This window comes from Rana temporaria, chromosome 8, assembly GCF_905171775.1.
Source record: "Rana temporaria chromosome 8, aRanTem1.1, whole genome shotgun sequence".
Classification (NCBI taxonomy): Eukaryota; Metazoa; Chordata; class Amphibia; order Anura; family Ranidae; genus Rana; species Rana temporaria.
In genome coordinates, this window is record NC_053496.1 from 41,336,884 (window position 1) to 41,360,550 (window position 23,667).

Sequence of the window (23,667 nt, forward strand, 5' to 3'; positions counted from 1 at the left end):
CCTGAATCAGGAGCACTCGTTACACCGGAGCAAGTAAGCAATTGCGCCGTGTAACCTATGGTTACACGGGCGTAATTGCTTCTTGAATCTGGGCCAATGTAAACATCCCTTGTGATAAAAATAAGCATGACAGGTCTTCATTAATGTGAGATCTGGAGTAAAAGAAAGCTCGGATATCACATTTACACCTAAAAGCAAATATATAAAAATATCATTTTACTTTTACACAAAAAAAAAAAAATTGACCCCTTTAAGGCTGAAGTGACATTTGACGACTTGACTCTATGCCAAGGGCATAGTCGAGTGGTAGCTATTTTGTCTTCACTCGACTTCCTGCCCATCTGTCCAGAAGGTCGGATAGTTTTCTCCACTACCGACGTCTCCGGTAAGCTGGGAAAACTACCAGGAAGCAGAGGGAGGAAGGGAGGGTCACCTCTCCCGCCGCCCATGAAAGGGACCCTGTGGCAAATCCACTGCCAGGACCACTTTTATCTGAAAGAGAATCTCCCACTATGTAAAAATATACTGGGTTATGGTAGCTATTTGCTGCCATAACCCCGGTATATAACGTCAAAGTAATGACGTGAATATATAAAGTGGGCGGTCCGGAAGTGTTAATGCATTCTATGGAATAAGGTAAAAACCTTCTCCATGCATCTCCCTCTAAATACTTACCGGAGCCTGATCTTGATCCAGCCATGGGCTTAAGAGCAGTGACTCGCTGTCTCTCCTCATTGGATGGGGAGGCAGCAGCGGGAGCTAATCGCTCTGTTTGTCAATGAAAACACACAGCACGGCTTAGGTGTGAGCACAAGTGGGCCCAGAGCCAGGAGAAGGGGTGGACTGACCATTTGGGCACTGACTGAGGGCCCCATGCCACTAGGGGGCCCCATCAGGGTTGCCAGCCTCAGTAAAACCAGGAACAGTATGTAAAAATCTGTGTTTTTTTTGTTTTTGTTTTTACATCTTTCCCTGAAATGTCCCTTACCGACATCCTTTTGGTCTAAAAATCCCAAGACTATAGCTGCCCCGCCTCTCCAGGACCTTCTCAGTGTGTGTATGGATACGGTGTGTCTGTATATGTGTGTGTGTGTGTGTGTGTATATACATTACCATATGGCCCCATAATCTTTTATTGCCCGGGATCCCCATAATCTCCTATTGCCCAAGGGGGTGTGTGTGTGTGTGTGTGTGTGTGTAAAAATAATAAATAAATATATATATATATATATATATATATATATATATATATATATATATATATATATATATATATATATATATATATATATATATATATATATATATATATATATATATATATATATATATATATATATATATATATATATATATATATATATATATATATATATATATATATAAAAATACACTTATTTTGAGTGTGTTTAAAAGAGAATCTGATCACCTCTGACTCTGTTGATTATTAGGGACGGTACGACAGATGTGACCAGAACAATGCATTTCGGAACGCCGTCGGAATACGAGAAGGTAAGGGATGTCGTCCTCTCTCAATGATGGCGCAACAGTTCATTGACAGCTGTGTGCTCCTTGACTCTTATTGGGAACACAACTTGTTCCTTTCCTTTACTTAAAGCGGGGGTTCACCGAAATTTTTTTTTTTTTAACATGACATTCAGCCGAGTTGTCAGAATGACAATCGGCTGTTTTTTTTTATTTCAGTGCCGTACATACCGTATTTTCACCGCCGCTTCTGGGTATGTAATCTGCGGGACTGGGCGTTCCTAATTGACATCCTTCCGACCGGCACATACAGCGCGTCACAAGTTGCCGAAAGAAGCCGAACGTCGGTGCGCAGGAGCCATATAGAGCCGACTCGCAGTCCGGCTTCTTTCGGCAACTTGTGACGCGCTGTATGCACCGGTCGGAAGGATGTCAATCAATTAGGAACGCCCAGTCCCGCAGCTTACATACCCGGAAGCGACGGTGAAAATACGGTATGTACGGCACTGAAATAAAAAAAAAACCAATCGATTGTCATTCTGACAACTCAGCTGAATGTCATTCTAAAATTTATTTTTTTTGGGTGAACCCCCCCCGCTTTAAACATGGTAGATTTCCCTGCTTTCTTCTGATCGCAGTGTTCTCTTATGTCGTTTGTCTATAGGAATGTTTCACATATGTTCTGAAAGGCCACATAGCTGTCAGCTCTGCTGTTTTCCCCAATGGGACAAAAGGTAGGTACTATGCTCTCTTAAAGGAAAATGTTGTGTATTTCTCTGTAGGGGCTCAGTCTGGGTTATGGTAACATTTGTCTCAATGTATTTGCATGCTGTTATTCTGCAGAGCCGGGAAGAGGGGGCATATATGGGGCTTCTGTACTAAGAATTAGTTATTGTTTCTAACTCCAGCTACAAATACTGCAGCTGCTGACTTTTAAAATAAGGGCACTTGCCTGTCCAGGGCTCCCACAATGTCGGCACCCAAAGCTGATCTATCACTCGGCTCTCGGGGTGCTGTCGCCGGCCATCTTCGGTAAGGGAATCGGAAAGTGAAGCCTTGTGGCTTTGCTTCCTGGTTCCCTACTGCGCATGGGCGACTCGCGCTGAGCGCTCCCTGCTGTCTTCTGGAACCTGTGTGTCTCCCAGAAGACAGCAAAAAAAGCTCCTCCACAAGTGGCGTAGATACCCGCGAGTGGCTCGGGTGTCTATGCCCAAAAGTGGGAGCCAAATACCTGCATTACAAAGGTATCTGCTCCCCCCTGAAAGGTGGCAAATGTGACACCGGAGGGGGGAGGGTTCCGAAAAGCGGAAGTTCCATTTTTGGGTGTAACTCCTCTTTAAAACACACACAGCTTTTCCGTGTGCAACAGCCCCCCCCCCCCCCTCATACTTATCCGAGGTTTCTCTCTGTCCAGCGATGTCAATGAGTGTCTGTCGTTCGAGATTCTCCCTCCTGATTGGCTGAGACACAGCAGCGGCGCCTTTGGCTGCTGCTAATCAAAGTCAGCTAGCCAATGAGGGGAAAGAGGGGGTGGTGCTGGGGTGGGACTTTGTGTTTCAATGTACACAGGGAGATGTGGCTCGGCTCAGGTGCCCCCATAGCAAGCTGATTGCTGCGGGGGCACTGAACAGGAGGGAGGGGCCAAGATCACAGAGGAGGGACCCCGAGAAGAGGAGGATCCGGGCTGCTCTGTGCAAATTCAGATCTAGAACTCGGAAAAGCTCATTCTCCCAGCTGGTTTTGTTCCTGCAAACATATGTGCATTAATATATTTTTTTTCCCTAAAAGGTGTATTTTAAGACCCTCCGTGGAATGAAATACAAATTAGAAAGTACTAGCAATGTTCCTTACCCAAATTTTGCCTTCAGGTGAACAATCGGTGACTGAGACGAAGGTTTAATTCATTCATTGAAGTCTTCCATCTCATATTTCCTAAAGGAACTCATTTAAAATGTAGGCGGAAGATTCAGTCTTCAGAACGGTGGCTTTATTGGCAATTATTATAAGGCTAATTTATTTTACTAGAATTGTTACACTTGGTGATCTGTAGCGTATTGCTGGGAATGCAGTGAGTCTAATTAGTCCTGTGGCACATTCTCTCCTACACATTGTATCTCTATCCCAATACCAAATCTTATCAGAGAAGTGGGGGGAACAGATCCTATGTCAGAGTTCTCCTTTCGCTGCTAGATTTATATATTTAACATGCTAAAGGCCAACTTGTACCCAAACGCTAGTTTGTTGTGGATAGAGTAAGGAAGGGGCAGAGGCTCCATTATGTCTTTTATTGCTCACATGGAGGGAGGAGGGTGCCATACACATGTGAAGGTCCTCTCTTTTATATACTTTATTGTCAAAAGTATTGGGACACCTGCTTTTACATGAACTTTAATGGCATCCCATTACATATTGGGTTCAATTATGAGTTGGCCCACCCTTTGCAGCTATAACAGCTTCAACTCTTCTGGAAAGGCTGTCCACAAGGTTTAGGAGTGTGCCTATGGGAATGTTTGACCAACTCATGGGGCCCCGGGGTAATAGAAGATTATGGGGCCCCCGGGCTTACAGATGGCCACCATGCCAGGAGGTAGTGCAGAGGCGGGGCAGCTAAAATCTCTGGATTTTCACATAAAAAGCATGTCGGTTTCGGACATATCGGGGACAGATGTAAAAAAAACACAGATTTTTACATACTGTCCCTGGTTTTACTGAGCCTGGCAACCCTGATCGGGCCCCCTAGTGGCATGGGGCCCTCGGGCAGTGCCCGAGTGCCTCAATGGTCAGTCCGCCCCTGGGGTCCTGTGCCAATTGGCTGCCCTGCTGCATTGTGAACACAGGAGGTTGCCCCCACTTTGCATAGACGTCACTTGGAGAACACTTTTCTTTTTCTCATATGACATAAAAAGCATTCTCTGATTGAGGTGGGGAGGCCGCACTCTCAACCTCATTCAGTTAGAGAACATTTTGCATTTATTGGGAGAATGCAGATGTTCTCTGAAATGTCCCATGCAGAGCGGGCAACCTCCTGTGTTAATGCAGCAGGGCAGCCGATGGGCACAGGTCTCAGAGGCTAGTGAAGATCACTCTAGTAGTGGTGCCTAGTACAGTGATATCCAGCTTCCAGAGGGATCCCACAGGTATGTTATATACTTAGTTACTTTGGTCCAAGCTGGGCCAATGTGCCTTTGTAATAATTGCCATGCCCTAGTCCTGCTGTTCATATTTGTCATAAGGACGATGGCAACAGATCAGACCACAAGGGTGCGACTGTCCCTTGGGAAATGTGTGACGTCTTTTTTTTATCTGTCATTTTTCAGGACATCTTTTGGACTCCTTCGCTCGCTCAGCGTTATGGGAGTCCGGACTGGATTATCTACACGGGACGGGTCACGGCGTGGGATCCTTTCTTAACGTCCATGAAGGTCCTTGCGGGATCAGCTACAAAACGTTTGCAGATGAACCCTTGGAAGCCGGGATGATTCTTTCTGATGGTATTGAGCCCCGTCTAACTCCAAATCATGTTTTATAATGTGGCAAACCTTTCTCCTTGTTTCTGGACGCTCCCTCATCTAGCATAGGCACCCATTATGGTGACAACCCTCGGTCCCTGTCTACCAATTGTTCTCCTGTGTTGTCATCCTGTCACATGGTTCTTCTGATGATGACCACAAGTGGGCATGGTCCACTGTTGTCACCACCAGGATACTCCCCCAGAGACCTGTCATTCAGCCATTGGTAGAGTACATTTAGATAGGACATGCATGCAAGAGATCAGTAGCATTGAGATTCTAACAAAGGATATGAAAAAAGTGAAAACGGTGAAAACAATCGTCTTATTTAAAATGTTCACCTTTTCCAAAAAAATGAAAAGGTATACTAACGCCGTACACCCTCCCCACCGCACCAGTCCCCTCTGTAAATAACGGTTTGTTAGTGTGCCACTCAGGCTCGATCTCTGTGGGGATTAGTGTGGGTGATGCATCCGCTGCAGGAGTGCTGGTAAGGGATGGAGCTCATTCCAGCTCCTGTTGTCTCTAGAAGGAAGAGAAGTTCTAATGTAATAAGAGAGACAACCTTATCCTGGGCTTCCACCAGGCCATGACCCCAATGCGTTTTGCACCCCCCCCCCCCCCGGGGCTTAGTCGTGGCTCCCTTCTGTACTCCGGGGATGCCGAGTTGGTGCCCATGCAGCCAGTCCAGGGATCTGAAATCCCTGTTTTTAGCCCTCCTCTCTGTGCAGCGCTTCCATGATGGACCAGAGCGATTCTGATTGATCAGAGCCAGCACAATGATTCACTCTGGTCTGTCCTGGAAGTGATGAACAAATATGAGGGAGAAGAGCAGAGATTTAAAATTGCTGGACCAGCTGCTTGGGCACTGACAGCTCAGCATCCCTTTAGGGCAAGTACAGCGGGGATGGGGGGGGGGGCGGTGGGGGGTGGTGTTGGTTCCCCTCTTCATTTTTTTTCCCCCTGAAAAGTGAACTAATACTAATATATATATATATATATATATATATATATATATATAGTGTGTGTATGTATATGTGTGTGTGTATATATATATATATATATATATATATATATATATATATATATATATATATATATATATATACCATAGTTTTGTAGACGCTATGGATATATATAAAATTTAAATTTTTTGTTTTTTTTTGTTTATGTAGCAAAAAATATAAAAAAAACCCAGAGGCTATCAAATACCACCAAAAGAAAGCTCTATTTGAGTAAAAAAAAATGATACAAATTTAGTTTGGGTGCAGCGTTGCATGACCACAAAATTACCAGTTAAAATAGCGCAGTGCCGAATAGTAAAAAATGGCCTGGTCTTAAAGCTCTAGTGGTTAAAGGGTCACTAAAGGAAAAACATTTTTTTGCTGAAATGACTGTTTATAGGGTATAGAGACATAAAAGTTAACTGATTCCTTTTAAAAATGATTACAAATAGATAAAAATCAATCATATTATGTGCCTGTAGGTTAGTTTCACTTTTAAACTGGTTTCATGTTCCTGTGAACTAGAGAGACCCACAGAACAAAAACAAACAAACAAATCCAGGGCAGTGTTTTGTTTTTAATATGAATCTGATTGGTTCTGTTAAGCTTTAGACACACAGTAATGACAGCTTAGACCATCGTGAAAAGCTCCCAGTACCATGGTTAAAAGGAAACGGGCAACCAGGAAGTGTGGAGATCACAGCAGAATTACAGCTACTTCATAGCAAAAACGAACAATAAGGACATGAAACCAGTACTGCAGTAAGGTAAAGGAAGCTATTTAGCTAAAAAAAAAAAAAAAAATCCTTTAGTGATCCTTTAAAGGTACACTCCAGTCATAATTGAAAATATCTAAATACAGAAATGCATTTTGGGAGCCATACTCCGCTACTGGGTCTTTCATTTTCTCATTCAGTTAATGCTCTGCCCCGCTGCCCTGTGCCCACATTTGAACCATGCTGTGCAGGCCCCATCCACCCGTTTTATACATAGGAATGTACCAACATTTCAGAGACACTAACATGATGAAATTTTGTATTTTTCAGAGCCGGGTTATTATGAAGATGGATCATTTGGGATCAGGATTGAGAATTTAGTCCTGGTGATCCCTGCTAAAACCAAGGTGAGCCTGGTAAAGACTGAACTCCACAGATATAAAAGACAGAAATGAATGCAGCTCCATATTCATTATTGCATCAATAAAGAGGACCTGTATTGTGAAAGTTATGCCAAAAGAGGACAACGGACTAGTCACCAGCATTGCCTGTGGTCTCCCTGCAGCTGATCTTTTCCCTATTACTGATTTACCATGTCTATTTCTGTGCTGTGTCTCATGGATGCCGTCCATGTGGTAGGAGCAAGGTTTTGCCCCCCTGACCTCCTCCTCCTCCTCTTCTGGGCTGCATCGGCGGTGCTCCTGGCCCATCCTCTTTATCGCGTGCCCCATCGGAGAGCTGCTTTCCATGGGCGCACCCGTGCCGGCATGCTCACGAGTCCCGCTGCTGCGTCCATTGACACAGACAGCATGACTCGGCCCTGCCTCCTGCTTTCATGTCACTGGATTTGATTGACAGCCGCGGGAGCCAATGGCTCCTGTCGCTTTCAATCTATCTAATGAGGACAGAGACAGCGGATGGAGCCACTGTGCTCCTTGCTGAACCAAACTGGTTCAGGTAAGTTAAAGGTGTGTTTGCTCCGGGGTTCAGCTACAGCTACAGTTTTTACCCTCATGCACAGAATGCATTAAGCTGATAAACCTTGAGACTTTACAACCCTGGGTTCACACCATTGCGAATTGGATGGGGGATCTCCGCATTCAATTTGCAATATCAGGAGATTTTGACCAGCTGTCTATAGAGCCGCTTCACATATCTCTGCAGCTGGTCCGGTGCATTTTGCAGAAAAACGCTGTGCGTCTTTTGGTTCCTTTTATGTCCAAATTCAGCCCAAAAGTCAAGCTGAAATGGGACCTGAAACGGTGAACCAGCGCGCACCGGCCCCCTGCTGTTCATATGTGAACCGAGCATTAAAGGGGTGGTTCACCCTAAAAACTACTTTTTTTTATTACAATGGCCCCCCACATTACAATACGATTAAGGCTCTTATTATTTTTTTGAAGCTGTACATACCTTTGTACAGCATATTCACCCGTTGCGAGTCCCGCGGGAGTGGGCGTTCCTCACATGTCTGTGATTGACATTTTGACCAAAAACGAGCTCCCCCCGTCGCGCAAGCCGCGTCACGGTTGGTGAAAGGAGCCGAGCGGCGAGTCGGCGCTATACAGTGCATGCGCATCGCCGTTCGGCTCCTTTCGCCAATCGTGACGCGGCTTACGCGATGGGGGGGAGCTCGTTTTTGGTCAAAATGTCAATCAGACATGTGAGGAACGCCCACTCCCGCGGGACTCGCAACGGGTGAATATGCTGTACAAAGGTATGTACAGCTTCAAAAAAATAATAAGAGCCTTAATCGTATTGTAATGTGGGGGGCCATTGTAATAAAAAAAAGTAGTTTTTAGGGTGAACCACCCCTTTAAGCCTAACATATATACTGGGGACAATTCAAAAAGGAGCCAATTGGCCTAACAGCATGTCTTTGGAGTGTGGGAGGAAACCAGAGTTCCAGGGGGAAACCCGCACCAGCACAAGAACAACGTGCAGATGGTGTCCTGTCAGAATACTAACTTGCATACAAAGCAACAAGAGTTAAATGCTCATTAAATCTAGAGGTAGAGGAGTAAGATGTAATATTTTATTCCTCGCTGTGGCAGGCTTCGTTGTTCTCTTCTTCTCTCCAATGCTCAGCGTTGTATGCAGGCCGTCACCCTCCTCAACATACAATGCAGGGCTGTTGGTCCTACGTTGTACTTGATGATATCTTCAATAACTTTATGATGGGGGTCAGAACACGGCACAAAGCGAACCTGCCAGAGCAAGGAATATGATGCCCCTAATCCTACAGAGCATTTAACCCTTGCAGAGCAGGGGGTCCAACTTTTTTTTTTTTTTTTCAGTTTAGCTTTAAATAAATTTGACTTGTGGTCGGCAAATTTTACAATTAGATTGCATGTGTGTGTGACCAGCTTTGTCTACAGAGGGGTTAAGTCAAGCATTAGGTAGAAGAGTATTCCCACATTGAGGTATTGTTCCTTTGTTCTCTTCCAGTATCCTCCTGCTTGTCAGTAAGGCCTAATGAGGCACAATCTATCCCAAACAGACTCTTGAAGGTTTATAGACCATGGCGGTTTAGTCTGTATCATTACCGTTCGCCGGCTCTCAGGAGAGGTCTATTCGTATACGGTGTGTATATATATATATATATATATATTACCCCAAAATAAGATTGAATCTGTAGCCTTACTAAATAAATACTAATGAGTTTCCAACCTTCCGGAATACGCCGGGACGGCTGGAATTGGCTGTTTAAGGCTTATTATGTTGCTCCTCTGGGTGGAAGACTCTTAAAACAATTTACTTTCTACTTTTTTAATGTAGCGTTAAGCGCTCTTCCCAAGGTAGCTGTCTGTTTTTGCAGCTGCTTCTTGCTCTTTTTTTTTTTTTTTTCTTCTTGTATTGGATAGAAACGGAGTTATTTGCCAGGAATGATGGTAATCGGCTCTTTTGTGATTTTCTTTTTTTCTTTCATTTTTAGTACAACTTCCGAGATCGGGGAAGTCTGACCTTCGAGCCTATTACACTGGTTCCTGTACAGAGCAAAATGATCAATGTCGACCTGCTGACACAGAAAGAGGTAAGTGTCCAATGTCATTGGATGCTGTTCAAAGGGCAACAGACCCCTGTTTATTTCTATACATAGCAGCTGCAGGGAGGAAGACAGACAGACTGAGGGGCAGCTAGGTGGGTGGATAGACTGAGGGGCAGCTAGGTGGGTGGATAGACTGAGGGGCAGCTAGGTGGGTGGATAGACTGAGGGGCAGCTAGGTGGGTGGATAGACTGAGGGGCAGCTAGGTGGGTGGATAGACTGAGGGGCAGCTAGGCAGGGGGGATAGACTGAGGGGCAGCTAGGAGGGGGGTAGTAGACTGAGGGGCAGCTGGGAGGGGGGGGAGTAGACTGAGGGGCAGCTGGGAGGGGGGGGGAGTAGACTAAGGGGCAGCTGGGAGGGGGGGGGATAGACTGAGGGGCAGCTGGGAGGGGGGGGGGATAGACTGAGGGGCAGCTGGGAGGGGGGGGGATAGACTGAGGGGCAGCTGAGAGGGGGAGGATAGACTGAGGGACAGCTAGGCGGGGGGGATAGACTGGGGGGCAGCTAGGCAGGGGGGGATAGACTGAGGGGCAGCTAGGAGGGGGGGATAGACTGAGGGGAAGCTAGGAGGGGGGGATAGGCTGAGGGGCAGCTAGGCGGGGCAGGGGGGATAGGCTGAGGGGCAGCTAGGAGGGGGGGGGATAGACTGAGGGGCAGCTAGGCGGGGGGGGGGGTAGACTGAGGGGCAGCTAGGAGGGGGGGGGGGATAGACTGAGGGGCAGCTAGGAGGGGGGGGATAGACTGAGGGGCAGCTAGGAGGGCGGGGGATAGACTGAGGGGCAGCTAGGCAGGGGGGGATAGACTGAGGGACAGCTAGGCAGGGGGGGATAGACTGAGGGGCAGCTAGGCAGGGGGGATAGACTGAGGGGCAGCTAGGGAGGGGGGGATAGACTGAGGGGCAGCTAGGAGGGCGGGGGATAGACTGAGGGGCAGCTAGGCAGGGGGGGATAGACTGAGGGACAGCTAGGCAGGGGGGGATAGACTGAGGGACAGCTAGGCAGGGGGGGATAGACTGAGGGGCAGCTAGGCAGGGGGGATAGACTGAGGGGCAGCTAGGAGGGGGGGAAAGACTCATGGACAAACATTTCATTGTATACAAGACTCATAAGTAAATGGATGTTAAAGTGTTGCAGCTTCTTTCACTTTCAAAGTGGATGGATATTGGGACAGACAAGATGATGGACAAATTGGGGGAGATTTGCTAAAACTAGTGCGCACAGAATCTGGTGCATCTTTGAGTAGAAACCAATCGGCTTCCAGGTTTTATTGTCAAACCTCAATTGAACATGTTGAAGTTAGAAGCTGATTGGCTATCATGCACAGCTGCACCAGATTCTGTATGCACCAGTTTTAGTAAATCTCCCCTATAGAGGGATGGATGGATAAACTGATGCAGAGAGATGAATAGACAGATATAAGGATGGAGGGAGGTGGAAGGATAGACAGATGAATTGTGGAGTTTCTTTAACACACCGTTTAAAGGGTTTGGCTCAGTTTCATGTTAATATATAAATATATAAATATATATATAAATATATATATATATATATATATATATATATATATATATATATATATATATATATATATATATATATATATATATATATATATTATGCCCTCTAGGTCTGGGGGTAGAGGAATGTTGTGTAAAGGCCCCATTCACACAGGGCACAGACATGCGTCTCCCATGCTGGGTCCCCTTTTACTAACACAGGGGTGCACATCTGTTGCATACATACATACTCATGCCAGTGTCCCATTCAGTTCTATTGGGACATATGGCTGCACGGGCACAGCCGTTGTGTCCTAGTATAACATGGGGATGGGTGCGGCTCCCTAAACGCATACCTGGTATATGTATTTTAATTGTTAACCCTGAATAAGCATATACAGAAAGAGACTGGGGTTTTTTTTTTTTTTAACAGTGATGTTTTATTGAGACAAAAAAAAGCAGGGTACATTGTCACATGTATACAAAAGCACAGTACAATACAAATATCAGGGGGAGGTTGTAGGGCTCATAGCGAATCCAAGTCCCTAGCCACTACACAATGTCAGGGTGGAAAACAGGATGTCCAAACCCCCGAGACTGGGGTTTATTTACCAAAGGCAGTTGCTCCAGAGCTTAGTAAATAAGGTAAAGCTTCACTTGGCAAAGAATACCCATTTACATGCAAGGGAAAAAAAAAAAACAGCATTATTGCTTGCACATGATTGGATGATAGAAATCAGCAGAGCTTTCCCTCATTTACTAAGATCTAGAGAAATTACACAGACTATTTGCCTTTAGTAAATCCACCCCACTATACATTGTTTTTAACACCGTCCCTTGCTTTCCAGGTGGATTGGGTGAATGATTACCACAAGAAGTGCCGGGAGGTGGTCGGTGGTGAGCTGGAGAAGCAAGGACGCCACGAGGCCCTCCAGTGGCTGATACAGGAAACGCAGCCCATTTGTAAATCCCATTAACCCTTTTCTAAAGTGTTTTTTTTTTTTTTTTAACCTTCAGCATTGTCATTTTGTACAGCTCATGCTGGGGTTGCCTGTGCCAAGGCATCAAGTTTGACCTCTACAGCCGGGTCTTTTTATGTGGCAAATTAAATGGCGTGTTTTAACGGCTCACTGAGCGCGAGGTGCAGATGACAATTGAACCCGGAATTATGTGATGATTTGGAATTTATACAAAGAAGAATCGCAGTACAGACAATTAAATGAAAGCAAATGATTTCCGTGTTCTCTTTTATTGCTTGTTTTTGGGAGAAGCTGTGCACAGGGAGTTACTTTTTGAGCAATGAATAAAATAGTAAGTAATGAGGATCAGCCTACGCACTGCTGTGTGCTCATCTGAAATACTCTGTGCTGCTCGGGGACAGTGTACTGGGGCCGCGTGCTGCTCGGGGACCGTGGTGCTGCTCGGGGACCGTGTGCTGCTCGGGGACCGTGTGCTGCTCGGGGACCGTGTGCTGCTCGGGGACCGTGTGCTGCTCGGGGGCGGTTTGTGTCCTGGGCCGCGTGCTGCTCGGGGGGCGGTGTCCTGGGGCCGCGTGCTGCTCGGGGGCGGTGTCCTGGGGCCGCGTGCTGCTCGGGGGCGGTGTCCTGGGGCCGCGTGCTGCTCGGGGGCCGGTGTCCTGGGGCCGCGTGCTGCTCGGGGGCGGTGTCCTGGGGCCGCGTGCTGCTCGGGGGCGGTGTCCTGGGGCCGCGTGCTGCTCGGGGGCGGTGTCCTGGGGCCGCGTGCTGCTCGGGGGCGGTGTCCTGGGGCCGCGTGCTGCTCGGGGGCGGTGTCCTGGGGCCGCGTGCTGCTCGGGGGCGGTGTACTGGGGCCGCGTGCTGCTCGGGGACAGTGTACTGGGGCCGCGTGCTGCTCGGGGACAGTGTACTGGGGCCGCGTGCTGCTCGGGGACCGTGTACTGGGGCCGCGTACTGCTCGGGGACCGTGTACTGGGGCCGCGTACTGCTCGGGGACCGTGTACTGGGGCCGTGTACTGCTCGGGGACCGTAGTCTGGGACCACGTACGGGGACAGTGTACTGCTCGGGGACAGTAGTCTGGGACCATGTACTGCTCGGGGACAGTGTACTGCTCGGGGACAGTGTACTGCTAGGGGACAGTAGTCTGGGACCATGTACTGCTCGGGGACAGTGTACTGCTCGGGGACAGTGTACTGCTCGGGGACAGTGTACTGCTCGGGGACAGTAGTCTGGGACCATGTACTGCTCGGGGACAGTGTACTGCTCGGGGACAGTGTACTGCTAGGGGACAGTAGTCTGGGACCACGTACTGCTCGGGGACAGTGTACTGCTCGGGGACAGTGTACTGCTAGGGGACAGTAGTCTGGGACCACGTACTGCTCGGGGACAGTGTACTGCTCGGGGACAGTGTACTGGGGCCACGTACTGCTCGGGGACAGTGTACTGGGGCCACGTACTGCTCGGGGACAGTGTACTGGGGCCACGTACTGCTCGGGGACAGTGTACTGGGGCCACGTACTGCTCGGGGACAGTGTACTGGGGCCACGTACTGGAACAGTGGTCTGCTCGGGGACAGTGGTCTGCTCGGGGACAGTAGTCTGGGACCACGTACTGGGACAGTGTACTGCTCGGGGACAGTGTACTGGGGCCACGGACTGCTCGGGGACCGTAGTCTGGGACCACGTACTGGGACAGTGTACTGTTCGGGGACAGTGTACTGCTCGGGGACCGCAGTCTGATCGGGGACCGTGTACTGGGGCCACGTACTGCTCCGGGACCGTGGTCTGGGACCACGTACTGGGACAGTGTACTGCTTGGGGACCGTGGTCTGATCGAGGACCTTGTACTGGGACCATGTACTGCTCGGGGACCGTGTACTGGGGCCGCGTACTGCTCGGGGACCGTTTTGTGCAGAGTGTCAGAAGCCAGAAAAGTACTCCAATGAGAATGTACACAACTTAGATTTTCAGCCTTGTAAAAGCTCTATCTGTACTCACCTAACAGCGGTGTAAAAACACACACAACCCCTCGTACATTACCACCATGCGGTTTATTGAGTCACCAAAGACAAATGGATACTCGCAAGCGATTACAAACTGCAGGCATATAGCAAACTTCAACCTTGGGCAAGGAGTCCCATTCTAAGACTATCCGATAGCTCAGAAATGCGTTGGCTTTCCAAAGTTTTCAGTAAGGGAGCTTGACTCCCGAAACGCGTTGGAATTCCTGTCAGATGGTCTAGGGATGGCACTCCTTGCCCAAGGTTGACGTTTATTTGTTATATGCTTGCTGCTTTTAATCGTTTGCGAGTATCCATTTGTCTTTGGGGACTCAATGAATTGTATGGTGGTAATGCGCGAGGAGTTGCGCCCTATTGTGTCTGCGCTTTTACAGTTGGCTGGAGACTTCCTGCTCTGTGTCGGAGGGCTGCACCTTTAGAAGCATTGCACACCTATGTACCCTTTGGAGCGCCTTGGATTGAGCGCTGGAGTGTTTTCTGATGGTTCAGTGATTGCGACAGCGATAAGCCAATTGCCAAGAACTAGTGCTGTCTCCAGGGGGAAGAGGGGGATTAAGTCACAAGTCTAATCGATGCTCAATTGGTACTAAGGGGCCCAAAGTGTGCCAAGAACATCCCCCACACCATTACACCACCAGAACCAGCCTGAACCATTGACAAGGCGGGATGGATCCATGCTTTCATGTTTTTACGTCGAATTCTGACCTCACCATCCGAATGTCGCAGCTGAAATTGAGATTTATCAGACCAGGCAAAGTTTTTTTCAGTCTTCTATTGTCCAAATTTGGTGAGCATGTGCCAATTGTAGACTCAGTTTCCTGTTCTTAGTTGACAGGAGTGGCACCCGTTGTGGTCTTCTGCTGCTGTAGCCCATCTGCTTCAAGGTTCGATGTGTTGTGCATTCAGAGATGGTATTCTGCACACCTTGGATGTAACTAGTGGTTATTTGAGTTCCTGTTGCCTTTCTATCATCTCAAACCAGTCTGCCCATTCTCCTCTGACATCAACAAGACATTTTCCTCCACACAGCTGCCACTCACTGGACATTTTCTCTTTTTTGGACCATTCTCTGTAAACCCGAGAGATGGTTGTGTGTGAAAATCCCAGTAGATCAGCAGTTTTTTTAAATACTCAGACCAGCCTGTCTGGCACCAACAACCATGCCACATTCAAAGTCACTTAACTTCCCGCCTGGCCTATAGCCGATTTACGTCCGGGAAGTGGTTTTGAAATCCTGACTGGACGTCCATGGACGTCCTGCAGGATTTCATGCCGGGCGCGCTGCGCGGCGATCGGTGTTGCGGGGTGTCAGTCTGACACCCTGCATCTCCGATCTCGGTAAAGAGCCTCTGGCGGAGGCTCTTTACCACGTGATCAGCCGTGTCCAATCACGGCTGATCACAATGTAAACAGGAAGAGCCGTTGATGGCTCTTCCTCACTCGCGTCTGACAGACGCGAGTAGAGGAGATTCGCGCTGATTGTTTATCAACGCAGCCCCCCCTCAGATCGCCACATGGACCACCAGGGAAGGGCAAATAAAAAAAAAAGTTTTGGAAAAAAAAGTCTTGGGAAAAAAAAAAAGCTTTAAAAAAAAAAAAGATGCCAATCAGTGCCCACAAATGGGCACTGACTGGCAACATGGGTAGATCAGTGCCACCCCAGTGTCCAGTGCCACCCCACAGTGCCCATCCATGCCCAGTGCCCACCTATCAGTATCCATCAGTGCCGCCCATCAGTGCCGCCTATGTGTGCCCATCAGTTCCGCATACCAGCGCCGCCAATCAGTACTACCTCATCGATGTCCATCAGTGCCATCTCATCGGTGCCCATCAGTGCCGCCATATCAGTGCCCGTAATTGAAAGAGAAAACTTACTTATTTACAAAAAAATTTACAGAAAAAAATAAAAACGTAATTTTTTTTTCAAAACTTTCAGTCTTTTTTTAGTTGTTGCGCAAAAAAAAAAAATCGCAGAGGTGATCAAATACCACCAAAAGAAAGCTCTATTTGTGGGGAAAAAAGGACGCCAATTTTGTTTGGGAGCCACATTGCATGACCGCGCCATTGCCATTCAAAGTGCGACAGTGCTGAAAGCTGAAAATTGGCTTGGGCGGGAGGGTGCGTAAGTGCCTGGTATGGAAGTGGGTAAATACCCTTTCTTCCCCATTCTGATGCTCGTTTTGAATTTCAGCAAGTCGTTTTCACCACATCTAGATGCCTAAAGGCATTGAGTTGCTGCCATGTGATTGGCTGATTAGCAATTTGTGTTACCAAGCAATGGAACAGGTATACCTAGTAAAATGGCCAATGACTATATAGTTAGGAGGACTTAAACAATGTCAGTTTACAGGATGAAGAAAGGAGTGCCCAGTATGGCATTGTTCACCCTGTAGTACAATTTCAGCTTGTCCTGGAAATGAGTGGTCTGGTGACAGGGTCTCTTCAGAGTAATCAGTCTAGCTGGTTGTTGAGTTGTAGTATTTAGTAAACTCTTATACTAGTAGACCAATGGTGGCAAGCAGGGCTACCCCTCGACATTGATAAAATTGCCCCCACTAGGTGAGAAGCACGTGGCTTGTTCCACGTTGATTTGCGGACTTGCACCCGTCAGACGTAGAACACACAAGGGTTTAGGATCACTCCGCTGGACTTGGCGTCTCCGGGGATGACTGGTGGAGCTTTTTCTTCTGGAGGTTTCTCCTGGTCCTCACTGGCCATGGCCAAGTTGCTGTAGATGAAGTAGACCTGCGGGCTGGGCTTCTCTTGTTTCCTCATTAGAATAATGGATTTGTGGATGTTGATGAGCCGCCTGACGCTGGACATGGTGACGGGGGAGCTACTGGGGCTGACTTTGACGCTGGCCTCGTACTCCCGGGCTCGTCGGTACTGCCTGCAAAGAGAGGTGATGAGAAATCTGACCTGGGTTTAGGCTTCAAAATAGGTCCTTGGTGCCCAAACTGTGGCCCCTTTGGCACTTTTTTTGCGCCCCTTAGGTCCTCTGCTAGTCTGTGTTTCCCCATTACGCTGGACGAGGACCGAGATTTGGTGTTAAAAACACTGGCCCAGATTCAGGTACCACTTGCGCATTATTTGCGGAGGCAGAGGGCAACAATTTTGCCCTACGCCCCCGCAAATAATTTGCGCTGCCCTTGATTCACGGAGCAGTAGCTCCGTAAATTGCGAGGGCGCGCCGGCAAAATTGCCCGGCGTAAGCGCGCGCAATGTAAATGATCCCGCCGGGGGCGGGAATCATTTAAATTAGGCGCGCTCCCGCGCCGAGCGTACAGCGCATGCTCCGTCGGGAAACTTTCCCGACGTGCATTGCGGCAAATGACGTCGCAAGGACGTCATTTGCTTCAAAGTGAACGTGAATGGCGTCCAGCGCCATTCACGATTCACTTACGCAAACGACGTAAAATTCGAACGTCGCAACGCGGGAACGCCGGGTATCCTTTAGCATTGGCTGCCCCTGCTTTTAGCATGGGCAGCCTTACGCTAAAGATGCCGTACGCAACCGACGTAACTTGCGTACGCAGGGGGCGCGCAACATTGTGAATCGGCGTAAGTATGCAATTTGCATACTATACGCTGACCACAATGGGAGCGCCCCCTAGCGGTCAACGCAAGAATGCAGCCTAAAATCTGCGTGGCATAAGAGCCTTATGCCACGCAGATTTTAGGCTGCAGTCGGCGTAACGAGTTCTCTGAATCAGGAGAACTCGTTACGCCGGCGCAAGTCAGCAATTGCGCTGCGTAACTATGGTTACGCAGGCGCAATTACTGCCTGAATCTGGGCCACTGTGTCCCAGATTCATGTAGGAGGGCGCATCTTTGTGCGGGCGTAACGTATCCGATTTACGTTACGCCTCCGCAACTTTGACAGACAAGTGCTGTATTCACAAAGCAAAGTTGCAGCGGCGTAGCGTAAATAGGCTGGCGTAAGCCCGCCTAATTCAAATGTGGGCGTGTGTTATGTAAATTTATTGTGACCCCACGTAAATGACGCTTTTTACGAACGGCGCATGCGCCGTCTGTGAAAGTATCGCAGTGCGCATGCTCCAAATTAACCCGCAAGAAACCAATGCTTTCGACGTGAACATAAACGACGCCCAGCCCTATTCGCAAACGACGTAAAACGTAAAAAATTTGACGCTGTTCCGACGTCCATAACATTGGTACGCCTCATAGAGCAGAGGTAACTTTACGCCGGAAAAAGCGTTACGTAAACGGCGTATCTGTACTGCGCCGGGCGTACGTTTGTGAATAGGCGTATCTAGCTGATTTACATATTTCTAGGCGTAAATCAGCGTACACGCCCCTAGCGGCCAGCTTAAATATGCAGTTAAGATACGACGGCGTAGGAGACTTACGCTGGTCGTATCTTATACAAATTCTGGCGTATCTGATTCTTTGAATCAGGCGCCAAGATACGACGCCTCAGACTCGGAGATATGCCGTCGTATTTCCTACGTGAATCTGGGCCTTTATTTTTTTGCTAGAAAATTACTTGAAACCCCCAAACATTATATATATATATTTTTTCCGAACACCCTGGAGAATAAAATGGCAGTCATTGCAATACTTTCTGTCACACGTATTTGCGTAGCAGTCTTACAAGCGCACTTTTTTTTTTAAAAATACACTTTTTTTAATAAAAAAAATAAGACAACAGTAAAGTTAGCCCAGTTTTTTTTTATATTGTGAAAGATAATGTTATGCTGAGTAAATTGAAGCCCAACATGTCACGCTTCAAAATTTGTACCTGCTTGTGGAATGGCGACAAACTTTTACTCTTAATCTCCGTAGGCGACATTTAAAAAATTCTACAGGTTGCATGTATTGAGTTACAGAGGAGGTCTAGTGCTAGAATTCTTGCTCTCGCTCCGACGATCACAGTGATACCTCACATGTGTGATTTGAACAAAGTTTTCATATGCGGGCGCTGCTCAAGTATGCATTCGCTTCTGCACGCGAGCTCGCCAGGACAAGGTGCGTTGACATTTTTTTATTTTTTTACACAGTTTTTTAAAAGTGCCACTTTTATTCCTATTACAAGGAATGTAAACATCCCTGTAATAATAAAAAAAAAAGCATGACATGACCTCCAGCGGGACGTCCTCTGCTTTGTGCGGTGATATCTGAAGCTACAGGCATCATTCAGATATCACAGTCTTCAGCCGCAGATTCTCTGCACAATAAGAACGATCAAAGCGGCAGTTCCGCCGATTGATCGTTCTTATAGGCAGCCGGAGGGGATGTCCCTTCCTCCCGCCACCATCCGGTGCTTCTCCGGGCTCTCCCGTGCCATCGGATGCCTGGAGAGCGAATCGGCCAGCGCTACCTGGGAAGCATAGAGACGACTGGTGACCAGATGGTCACCAGTCATCTCTATGACCGTCGGAGGCCCGGGCGCGGCGTTATGATGTCACGCCCGGTACCCGGAAGTAAACAAACCCGCAATCGCGGCTGTCGGCATGTGATCAGTGAATTTTTTTCACAGATTTTATGCTTGTGAGCCTGGAGGCGAGATGTGGGGTCTTATTGACCCCACATCTCTCCATAAAGAGGACCTGTCACACTGATTCCTATTACACGGGATGTTTACATTCCTTGTAATAGGAATAAAAGTGATACAATTTTTTTTTTTTTTAAAAAGTGTAAAAATAAAAATGTAATTACATTTTTTTTTTATTTTTTAAAAACGCCCCTCGCGCGCAGAAGCGAATACGCATGCAAGTCCTGCCCACATATGTAAATGCCGTTTAAACCCCACATGTGAGGTATCGTCACGTGCGTTCAGGGTTGGACTGGGACAAAGATTTGGCCCTGGACTTCATCCAGACCGGCCCACTTTAATTTTGCAAACACGCACAAAAAACATTATTTCATCAGTGACCATGACCAGCAGTGGCAGTACATAAATTAATTCATGCTTGTGCCCTCCTTTATTGCAGAAATACTACAGGAGAGGATGAAAGACTGCAAAACGTACTACAGGCAAGGGTCAGAGACTGCAAAACGTACTACAGGCAAGGGTCAGAGACTGCAAAACGTACTACAGGCAAGGGTCAGAGACTGCAAAACGTACTACAGGCAAGGGTCAGAGACTGCAGACATAGTACAGGAGAGGGTCAGAGACTGCAAAACGTACTACAGGCAAGGATCAGAGACTGCAAAACGTACTACAGGCAAGGGTCAGAGACTGCAGACATAGTACAGGAGAGGGTCAGAGACTGCAAAATGTACTACAGGTAAGGGTCAGAGACTGCAGACACAGTACAGGAGAGGGTCAGAGACTGCAAAATGTACTACAGGCGAGGGTCAGAGACTGCAAAACATACTACAGGCAAGGGTCAGAGACTGCAAAACATACTACAGGCAAGGGTCAGAGACTGCAGACACAGTACAGGAGAAGGTCAGAGACTGCAAAACGTACTACAGACGAGGGTCAGAGACTGCAAAACATACTACAGGCAAGGGTCAGAGACTGCAAAACATACTACAGGCAAGGGTCAGAGACTGCAAAACATACTACAGGCAAGGGTCAGAGACTGCAGACACAGTACAGGAGAAGGTCAGAGACTGCAAAACATACTACAGGCGAGGGTCAGAGACTGCAAAACGTACTACAGGCAAGGGTCAGAGACTGCAGACATGCTACAGGAGATGGTCAGAGACTGCAGACATGCTACAGGAGATGGTCAGAGACTGCAGACATGCTACAGGAGATGGTCAGAGACTGCAGACATGCTACAGGAGATGGTCAGAGACTGCAGACATGCTACAGGAGATGGTCAGAGACTGCAGACATGCTACAGGAGATGGTCAGAGACTGCAGACATGCTGCAGGAGATGGTCAGAGACTGCAGACATGCTACAGGAGATGGTCAGAGACTGCAGACATGCTACAGGAGATGGTCAGAGGCTGCAGACATGGTACAGGAGATGGTCAGAGACTGCAGACATGCTGCAGGAGATGGTCAGAGACTGCAGACATGCTGCAGGAGATGGTCAGAGACTGCAGACATGCTGCAGGAGATGGTCAGAGACTGCAGACATGCTGCAGGAGATGGTCAGAGACTGCAAACATGCTACAGGAGAGGGTCAGAGACTGCAAACATGCTACAGGAGAGGGTCAGAGACTGCAAACATGCTACAGGAGAGGGTCAGAGACTGCAAACATACTACAGGAGAGGGTCAGAGACTGCAAACATACTACAGGAGAGGGTCAGAGACTGCAAACATACTACAGGAGAGGGTCAGAGACTGCAAACATACTACAGGAGAGGGTCAGAGACTGCAAACATACTACAGGAGAGGGTCAGAGACTGCAAACATACTACAGGAGAGGGTCAGAGACTGCAAACATACTATAGGAGAGGGTCAGAGACTGCAAACATACTATAGGTGAGGGTCAGAGACTGCAAACATACTACAGGAGAGGGTCAGAGACTGCAAACATACTATAGGTGAGGGTCAGAGACGGCAAACATACTATAGGAGAGGGTCAGAGACGGCAAACATACTATAGGAGAGGGTCAGAGACTGCAAACATACTACAGGCAAGGGTCAGAGACTGCAGACACAGTACAGGAGAAGGTCAGAGACTGCAAAACATACTACAGGCGAGGGTCAGAGACTGCAAAACGTACTACAGGCAAGGGTCAGAGACTGCAGACATGCTACAGGAGATGGTCAGAGACTGCAGACATGCTACAGGAGATGGTCAGAGACTGCAGACATGCTACAGGAGATGGTCAGAGACTGCAGACATGCTACAGGAGATGGTCAGAGAGTGTGCGGACATAATTGGGCTGAAATTGCACCCAGGTGACGTGTGCATTGCACAGATCGCACAACGTGTTCCTGTGTTTTTCACTTTTCTGCACTAACTTGGCTGGAAGGGGGGCATTAGTTTGGGCACCTGGAGCATTTGTGCACATCACTTGTGGGGTGCCAAGGGCCACCCCCCTCTGTGGCAGACAGTATCTCTTTGATTTGAGGGGGGAAGGTGAAGGATATGTGCTAAGGGGGGTGGATTTCATATACAAGCCCCCTTGCAGCACAAGTCCTAAAGTGCCCCCTAAAACATATCCTCTCCCCCCAAATCACTCAAAGTGAACTGTAGGCTTGTTCTCCAGTCCCCACCTTTGGAAAACGTACTTTGCAGTTGTTCAGGCATTTTCAGACGAGCAGCTTTGACTCGGCAGCATGGTGAGCCTCCTCTTCCTCCTCCTCTGTGCACACAGGAAATATCACACAACAGGAAAAGGAGGGGGTGGGCTCAGTTCTCTCCACTGCACTCTGCAATGTGTGTGTGTTATGTATCAGGGCCAGGCAGCCGGGGACTGCAGGGAGAGATGTCGGCTGACTCGGCTCTCTCTGCAGTAAAAAGTGTAGCTTGTAGCAGCGTGCAGGAACGAAAATAGCCCGCACAAGCTGCGGCTCAGCAAGCCCTCTACAGTACTGATAAGCAGCGGTCAGCAGAGTGCAGAGACTCGGAGCTGTGACTGAAAATCGGCCCACTGATGGATCAGCCCACCGGGAATCTCCCGGTCCTCCCGATGGCCAGTCCATCCCTGCGTGCGTTAGAGCAATAGACCTCCTCTGTAACTCGAAAATAGTAACCTGTAAAAAAATTAAAGCATTCCCTTTGGAGATTTTTAAGTACCGAAGTTTGGCGCCATTCCATGAGTGTGCGCAATTTTAAAGCGTGACATATTAGCTATCTATTTACTCGGCGTAACATCATCTTTCACATTATACAAAAAAATAGGGCCAACTTTACTGTTTTGTTATTTTGTAATTCATGAAACAGTTTTTTTTCCCTAAAAAAAATAAGAGTTTGAAAAATTATTGTGCAAATGCCGTGCGAGAAAAAAGTTGCAATGACCGCCATTTTATTTCCTAGGGTGTCTGCTAAAAAAAAATATATATATAATGTTGGTGGGTTCTGATTAATTTTCTAGCAATTTTTTTTTTGATTTTTACATGGAGAGAAGTGCCAAAATAGGCCCGGTTGTCAAGTGGTTAAAGCGGAGTTCCACCCATTTTTTCATTTCATGTGGCATGTCCTTGGCTCATTCTTTTGACAATGGACAATTTTTATTTTGCTTGTAAATACTTATTTTTTCTTCTTATTTCTCCATACAAATCGAGAGGCGATTATGTCAATAGGCGATTCGCAAGGGTTTCTGGGATAGCGGCGTCATGTATCCCAGGAGTCCTTTGCGAATTGCTTAGTGACGGAATCTCACATTATTTCCAGACCGGAAATGACGCTCGCAGGAGGACCGGGATATCATGATTGACAGATTGCTCTAGCAACGGGGGTGGGAACTTCCGCCGACACACGCCATTGCTATGGCAACCTGTCGGGAAGAGAGAGCGCTGCTTGGTGGCTTCACTGCGCAGG

The 23,667-nt window shown here is 47.8% G+C and overlaps 1 protein-coding gene across 3 annotated transcripts in view; it reads left to right on the forward strand.

Annotated features, from left to right (window-relative positions):
- Window positions 1-12,491, forward strand: part of XPNPEP1 (X-prolyl aminopeptidase 1) — a 50,859-nt gene extending 38,368 nt beyond the window's left edge. For all 3 annotated transcript variants that reach the window (XM_040361649.1, XM_040361647.1, XM_040361648.1), the window contains exons 15-20: window positions 1,452-1,512; window positions 2,150-2,219; window positions 4,803-4,976; window positions 7,045-7,121; window positions 9,650-9,748; window positions 12,106-12,491. In XM_040361649.1, the coding sequence (XP_040217583.1) occupies window positions 1,452-1,512; window positions 2,150-2,219; window positions 4,803-4,976; window positions 7,045-7,121; window positions 9,650-9,748; window positions 12,106-12,234 (610 nt within the window). In that variant the 3' untranslated portion in view covers window positions 12,235-12,491. The remainder of the gene's footprint in view (window positions 1-1,451; window positions 1,513-2,149; window positions 2,220-4,802; window positions 4,977-7,044; window positions 7,122-9,649; window positions 9,749-12,105) is intronic.
- The last annotated feature ends 11,176 nt before the right edge of the window (window positions 12,492-23,667 follow it).